This window comes from Oncorhynchus clarkii, chromosome 19 (assembly GCF_045791955.1).
Source record: "Oncorhynchus clarkii lewisi isolate Uvic-CL-2024 chromosome 19, UVic_Ocla_1.0, whole genome shotgun sequence".
NCBI classification, from domain to species: domain Eukaryota; kingdom Metazoa; phylum Chordata; class Actinopteri; order Salmoniformes; family Salmonidae; genus Oncorhynchus; species Oncorhynchus clarkii.
Window position 1 is genome coordinate 497,501 of NC_092165.1, and position 7,500 is coordinate 505,000.

General features: G+C 44.6%; 1 protein-coding gene across 1 annotated transcript in view; it reads right to left on the minus strand.

Moving 5' to 3' along the window:
- Positions 1 to 7,500, minus strand: part of LOC139375498 (dorsal-ventral patterning tolloid-like protein 1) — a 77,715-nt gene that overhangs the window by 29,996 nt on the left and 40,219 nt on the right. The window contains exons 10-12 of the mRNA XM_071117329.1: positions 6,267 to 6,369; positions 5,653 to 5,769; positions 4,982 to 5,127 (exon numbers count right to left, since the gene is read on the minus strand). Coding sequence (XP_070973430.1) covers positions 4,982 to 5,127; positions 5,653 to 5,769; positions 6,267 to 6,369 — 366 coding nt within the window. The remainder of the gene's footprint in view (positions 1 to 4,981; positions 5,128 to 5,652; positions 5,770 to 6,266; positions 6,370 to 7,500) is intronic.

Sequence of the window (7,500 nt, forward strand, 5' to 3'; positions counted from 1 at the left end):
AGGGGGTACCAGTACAGAGTTAATGTGGAGACTATATACAGGGGGTACTGGTACAGAGTCAATGTGGAGGCTATATACAGGGTGTTATGGTACAGAGTCAATGTGGAGGCTATATACAGGGTATTACGGTACAGAGTCAATGTGGAGGCTATATACAGGGTATTACGGTACAGAGTCAATGTGGAGGCTATATACAGGGTATTACGGTATAGAGTCAATGTGGAGACTATATACAGGGGGTACTGGTACAGAGTCAATGTGGAGGCTATATACAGGGTGTTACGGTACCGAGTCAATGTGGAGACTATATACAGGGGATACCAGTACAGAATCAATGTGGAGACTATATACAGGGGGTACTGGTACAGAGTCAATGTGGAGACTATATACAGGGGGTACCGATACAGAGTCAATGTGCAGGCTATATACAGGGTATTACGGTACAGAGTCAATGTGGAGGCTATATACAGGGTATTACGGTACAGAGTCAATGTGGAGGCTATATACAGGGGGTATCAGTACAGAGTCAATGTGGAGGCTATATACAGGGTATTACGGTACAGAGTCAATGTGGAGGCTATATACAGGGTATTACGGTACAGAGTCAATGTGGAGGCTATATACAGGGGGTACCAGTACAGAGTCAATGTGGAGGCTATATACAGGGGGTACCGGTACAGAGTCAATGTGGAGGCTATATACAGGGTATTACGGTACAGAGTCAATGTGGAGGCTATATACAGGGGGTACCACTACAGAGTCAATGTGGAGGCTATATACAGGGGGTACCAGTACAGAGTCAATGTGGAGACTATATATAGGGGGTACCGATACAGAGTCAATGTGGAGACTATATACAGGGGGTACTGGTACAGAGTCAATGTGGAGACTATATACAGGGGGTACTGGTACAGAGTCAATGTGGAGACTATATACAGGGGGTACCGATACAGAGTCAATGTGCAGGCTATATACAGGGTATTACGGTACAGAGTCAATGTGGAGGCTATATACAGGGGGTACCACTACAGAGTCAATGTGGAGGCTATATACAGGGGGTACCAGTACAGAGTCAATGTGGAGACTATATACAGGGGGTACTGGTACAGAGTCAATGTGGAGGCTATATACAGGGGGTACCACTACAGAGTCAATGTGGAGGCTATATACAGGGGGTACCAGTACAGAGTCAATGTGGAGACTATATACAGGGGGTACCGGTACAGAGTCAATGTGGAGGCTATATACAGGGGGTACCAGTACAGAGTCAATGTGGGGACTATATACAGGGGGTACCAGTACAGAGTCAATGTGGAGACTATATACAGGGGGTACCGATACAGAGTCAATGTGCAGGCTATATACAGGGTATAACGGTACAGAGTCAATGTGGAGGCTATATACAGGGTATTACGGTACAGAGTCAATGTGGAGGCTATATACAGGGGGTACCGATACAGAGTCAATGTGCAGGCTATATACAGGGTATTACGGTACAGAGTCAATGTGGAGGCTATATACAGGGTATTACGGTACAGAGTCAATGTGGAGGCTATATACAGGGTATTACGGTACAGAGTCAATGTGGAGGCTATATACAGGGTATTACGGTACATAGTCAATGTGGAGGCTATATACAGGGGGTACCAGTACAGAGTCAATGTGGAGGCTATATACAGGGGGTACCGGTACAGAGTCAATGTGGAGGCTATATACAGGGGGTACCGATACAGAGTCAATGTGCAGGGGGCACCGGTTAGTCGAGGTAATTGAGGTAATATGTAGGTAGAGTTAAAGTGACCATAGATAATAAACAGAGAGTAGCAGCAGTGTAGAAGAAGGGTAGCCCTTTGATTAGCTGTTCGGGCTTTGTAACAGCGGCTGATGTAACATGGGCTTTTCTAAATAAATTTGAATGATTGATGGTTTAGAAACCTCTTGGACCTAGACTTGGCGCTCCGGTACCGCTTGCTGTGCGGTAGCAGAGAGAACAGTCTACGACTTGGGTGGCTGGAGTCTCTGACAATAGGTTTTGCCCTCTTCACGTCTTGGTGTGTTTGGACCATGTTAGTTTGTTGGTGATGTGGACACCAAGGAACTTGAAACTCTCAACCTGCTCCACTGCAACCCCATCGATGTTCATGGGGGCCTGTTCGGTCCTCCTTTTCCTGTAGTCCACGATCAGCTCCTTGTCTTTCATTGAGGGAGAGGTTGTTGTCCTGGCATCACACTGCCAGGTCTCTGACCTCCTCCCTATAGGCTGTCTCATCGTTGTCGGTGTTCAGGCCTACCACTGTTGTGTCATTAGCAAACTTAATGATGGTGTTGGAGTCGGGCCTGGCCATGCAGTCATGAGTGAACAGGGAGTACAGAAGGGGACTGATCACGCACCCCTGAGGGGCCCCAGTGTTGAAGATCAGCGTAGCGGATGTGTTGCTACCTACCCTCACCACCTGGGGGCGGCCCGTTAGGAAGTCCAGGATAGCTCAGTGCAAATGTTGCCTGTAGCCCATGGCTTCTGGTTGGGGTATGTACGTACAGTCACTGTGCGGATGTCATCATCAATGCACCTATTGATAAAGCCAGTGACTGATGTGGTGTACTCCTCAATGCCATCAGATAAATCCCGGAACATGTTCCAGTCTGTGCAAAACAGTCCTGTAGTTTAGCATCTGCTTCATCTGACCACTTTCTTATTGACGGAGTCACTGGTGCTTCCTGCTTTAGTTGTTGTTTGTAATATATTCAGGAGGATAGAGTTATGGTCAGATTTGCCAAATTGAGGGCGAGGGAGAGCTTTGTACACGTCTCTGTGTCACACTTTCAGTTAATCCACAGTATCAGTCATAGTTTCAGTTCATTCAATGTTTCAGTCCTAGTTTCAGTTCACTCATAGATTCACTTCAGTCATCGTTTCAGTCATAGTTTCAGTTCAGTCATAGTTTCAGTTCAGTCATAGTTTCAGTTCAGTCATAGTTTCAGTCATAGTTTCAGTCCTAGTTTCAGTTCACTCATAGATTCACTTCAGTCATCGTTTCAGTCATAGTTTCAGTTCAGTCATAGTTTCAGTTCAGTCATAGTTTCAATCATAGTTTCAGTTCAGTCATAGTTTCAGTTCAGTCATAGTTTCAGTTCAGTCATAGTTTCAGTCATAGTTTCAGTTCAGTCATAGTTTCAGTCATAGTTTCAGTTCAGTCATAGTTTAAATCATAGTTTCAGTCATAGTTCCAGTTAAGTCATAGTTTCAGTTCAGTCATAGTTTAAATCATAGTTTCAGTCATAGTTTCAGTTAAGTCATAGTTTCAGTTCAGTCATAGTTTCAGTTCAGTCATAGTTTAAATCATAGTTTCAGTCATAGTTTCAGTTAAGTCATAGTTTCAGTTCAGTCATAGTTTCAGTCATAGTTTCAGTTCAGTCATAGTTTCAGTCATAGTTTCAGTTCAGTCATAGTTTCAGTCATAGTTTCAGTTCAGTCATAGTTTCAGTTCAGTCATAGTTTAAATCATAGTTTCAGTTCAGTCATAGTTTCAGTCATAGTTTCAGTTCAGTCATAGTTTCAGTCATAGTTTCAGTTCAGTCATAGTTTCAGTCATAGTTTCAGTTCAGTCATAGTTTCAGTTCAGTCATAGTTTCAGTCATAGTTTCAGTTCAGTCATAGTTTCATTCATAGTTTCAGTTCAGTCATAGTTTCAGTCATAGTTTCAGTCATAGTTTCAGTTCAGTCATAGTTTCAGTCATAGTTTCAGTTCAGTCATAGTTTCAGTTCAGTCATAGTTTCAGCTCAGTCATAGTTTAAGTCATAGTTTCAGTTCAGTCATAGTTTCAGTTCAGTCATAGATTCAGTTCAGTCATAGTTTCAGTTCAGTCATAGTTTCAGTTCAGTCATAGTTTCAGTTCAGTCATAGTTTCAGTTCAGTCATAGATTCAGTTCAGTCATAGTTTAAATCATAGTTTCAGTTCAGTCATAGTTTCAGTCATAGTTTAAATCATAGTTTCAGTTCAGTCATAGTTTCAGTCATAGTTTTAGTTAAGTCATAGTTTCAGTTCAGTCATAGTTTCAGTCATAGTTTCAGTTCAGTCATAGTTTCAGTTCAGTCATAGTTTCAGTTCAGTCATAGTTTAAATCATAGTTTCAGTTCAGTCATAGTTTCAGTCATAGTTTCAGTTCAGTCATAGTTTCAGTCATAGTTTCAGTTCAGTCATAGTTTCAGTTCAGTCATAGTTTCAGTCATAGTTTCAGTTCAGTCATATTTTAAATCATAGTTTCAGTTCAGTCATAGTTTCAGTCATAGTTTCAGTTAAGTCATAGTTTCAGTCATAGTTTCAGTCATAGTTTCAGTTCAGTCATAGTTTCAGTAGTTTCAGTCATAGTTTCAGTTCAGTCATAGTTTCAGTCATAGTTTCAGGTCAGTCATAGTTTCAGTTCAGTCATAGTTTCAGTCATAGTTTCAGTTCAGTCATAGTTTCAGTCATAGTTTCAGTTCAGTCATAGTTTCAGTCATAGTTTCAGTTCAGTCATAGTTTCAGTTTAGTCATAGTTTCAGTCATAGTTTCAGTTCAGTCATAGTTTCAGTTCAGTCATAGTTTCAGCTCAGTCATAGTTTAAGTCATAGTTTCAGTTCAGTCATAGTTTCAGTTCAGTCATAGATTCAGTTCAATCATAGTTTCAGTCATAGGGAGTATTCTAGAGGTCATTCAGAGTTCAGATACATTTCTTATTGAATTAGTACCAGGGGCTTTGCCAAACAGACACACACCCGCACACAAGCATGTGAGAGAGAACGACAGAGAAAGAGGAGAGAAACAGAAGAACAGAGAGAGCGAGACAGACAGACAGACAGACAGACAGACAGACAGACAGACAGGCAGACAGGCAGCCAGACAGACAGACAGACAGACAGACAGACAGACAGACAGAGGCAGGCAGACAGACAGACAGACAGACAGACAGACAGACAGACAGACAGACAGGGGGTGTCACCTCAAAGGCCTGGAAGCTGAGTCCTACGTTGTACCCCTCTGAGACGGTGATCCTCCAAACACAGTCTTTAGATGGACGGTAGTCATCAGGATAGTTAGGGGACTGAATCTGGCCCTGATCCTTCAAGATCTCTCCTCCACAGACAGCTACAAGAGGGGAGGAAGGGGAGGAGAGGGGGAGGAAGAGGGGAGAGAGGAGAGGAGGGAGGCGAGAGGAGAGGGGGAGGAAGAGTACGGGGAAGAGGGGGGGAGAAGAGAGGGGAAGGGAAGGAAGATGGGAGAGAAGAGAGGAGGAAGGAGAGAGGAGAAGGGAGGAAGAGGGGGAGGGGAGGGAGGGAGGAGAGAGGAGAAGGGAGGAAGAGGGGGAGGGAAGAGAGGAGGAAGGAGAGAGGAGAAGGGAGGAAGAGGGGGAGGGGAGGGAGGGAGAAATTAATGTATTTATATTTATTGGATGAGAATTACAAATAAAATGTGTGTGTGTGTGTGTGTGTGTGTGTGTGTGTGTGTGTGTGTGTGTGTGTGTGTGGTACCTTCATAAACAGCTGTGAATCCCTTTCCCACCCAGTTACTGTGTGTGTGTGTGTGTGTGTGTGTGTGTGCGTGCGTGCGCGTGCGCGTGTGTGTACTGTGCGTGTGCGTGTGAGTGTGTGTGTGTGTGTGTGTGTGTGGTACCTTCATAAACAGCTGTGAATCCCTTTCCCACCCAGTTACTGCTGCTTCGGAACTCAATCCACATCCGACTCTCTGCCGACACCAGACCCTCAGGAACCTGATCCCCACAGAACCTACCTATACACACACACACACACACACACACACACACACACACACACACACACACACACACACACACACACACACACACACACACACACACACACACAGAGAGACATACACACACGCACACACACACACGCACACACACACACACACACGCACGCACGCACGCACACACACACACACACACACAGAGAGACATGCACACACACGCACAGTACACACACACACACACACACAAACTCACACGCACAGTACACACACGCACACACACATACACAGTACACACGCGCACACGCACACGCACACACACACACACACAGTACACACGCACACGCACACACACACACATACACACACACACACAAACAAAGCAATCATTTGAATTGAACTACAAGTCAGACATAAACAAATGAACACAACACACACTCTCTCTCTCTCTCTCTCTCTCTCTCTCTCTCTCTCTCTCTCTCTCTCTCTCTCTCTCTCTCTCTCTCTCTCTCTCTTACCTAGCAGTGGGGCCTTCCTCCAGTATCCATCTCTAACTTCTATGTAGTCATACCAACAGAGAGAGCTCTTATACAGGTCCATAGTGGTAAAGTTTAGAACAATCTGGGGGGTAGAGAGAGTGCGGGGGGGAGAGAAAGAGGGGAGAGAGAGAGAGAGGTGGGGGGAGAGAAAGAGGGGAGTGGTTAGAGAGAGGGGAGAGAGAGAGAGAGAGGTGGGGGGAGAGAAAGAGGGGAGTGGTTAGAGAGAGGGGAGAGAGAGAGAGAGAGAGAGGTGGGGGGAGAGAAAGAGGGGAGTGGTTAGAGAGAGGGTGTGTGTTTACCTTCTCTCCCCTATATCTCTCTCTGTGTTTATACCTTCTCTCCCCTATATCTCTCTCTGTGTTTACCTTCTCTCCTCTATATCTCTCTGTGTGTTTACCTTCTCTCCCCTATATCTCTCTGTGTGTTTACCTTCTCTCCCCTATATCTCTCTGTGTGTTTACCTTCTCTCCCCTATATCTCTCTCTGTGTTTATACCTTCTCTCCCCTATATCTCTCTCTGTGTTTACCTTCTCTCCCCTATATCTCTCTCTGTGTTTACCTTCTCTCCCCTATATCTCTCTGTGTGGTTACCTTCTCTCCCCTATATCTCTGTGTTTACCTTCCCGCCCCTATATCTCTGTGTTTACCTTCTCTCCCCTATATCTCTCTGTGTGTTTACCTTCTCTCCCCTATATCTCTGTGTGTGTTTACCTTCTCTCCCCTATATCTCTCTGTGTGTTTACCTTCTCTCCCCTATCTCTCTGTGTTTACCTTCTCTCCCCTATCTCTCTGTGTGTTTACCTTCTCTCCCCTATATCTCTGTGTGTTTATCTTCTCTCCCCTATATCTCTCTGTGTTTACCTTCTCTCCCCTATATCTCTGTGTGTTTATCTTCTCTCCCCTATATCTCTCTGTGTGTGTTTACCTTCTCTCCCCTATCTCTCAGTGTGTTTAAATTCTCTCCCCTATATCTCTCTGTGTTTAACTTCCCTCCCCTATATCTCTCTGTGTTTACCTTCTCTCCCCTATATCTCTATGTGTGTTTACCTTCTCTCCCCTATCTCTCTCTGTGTTTACCTTCTCTCCCCTATATCTCTCTGTGTGTTTACCTTCTCTCCCCTATCTCTCTGTGTTTACCTTCTCTCCCCTATCTCTCTGTGTGTTCACCTTCTCTCCCCTATATCTCTGTGTGTGTTTACCTTCTCTCCCCTAT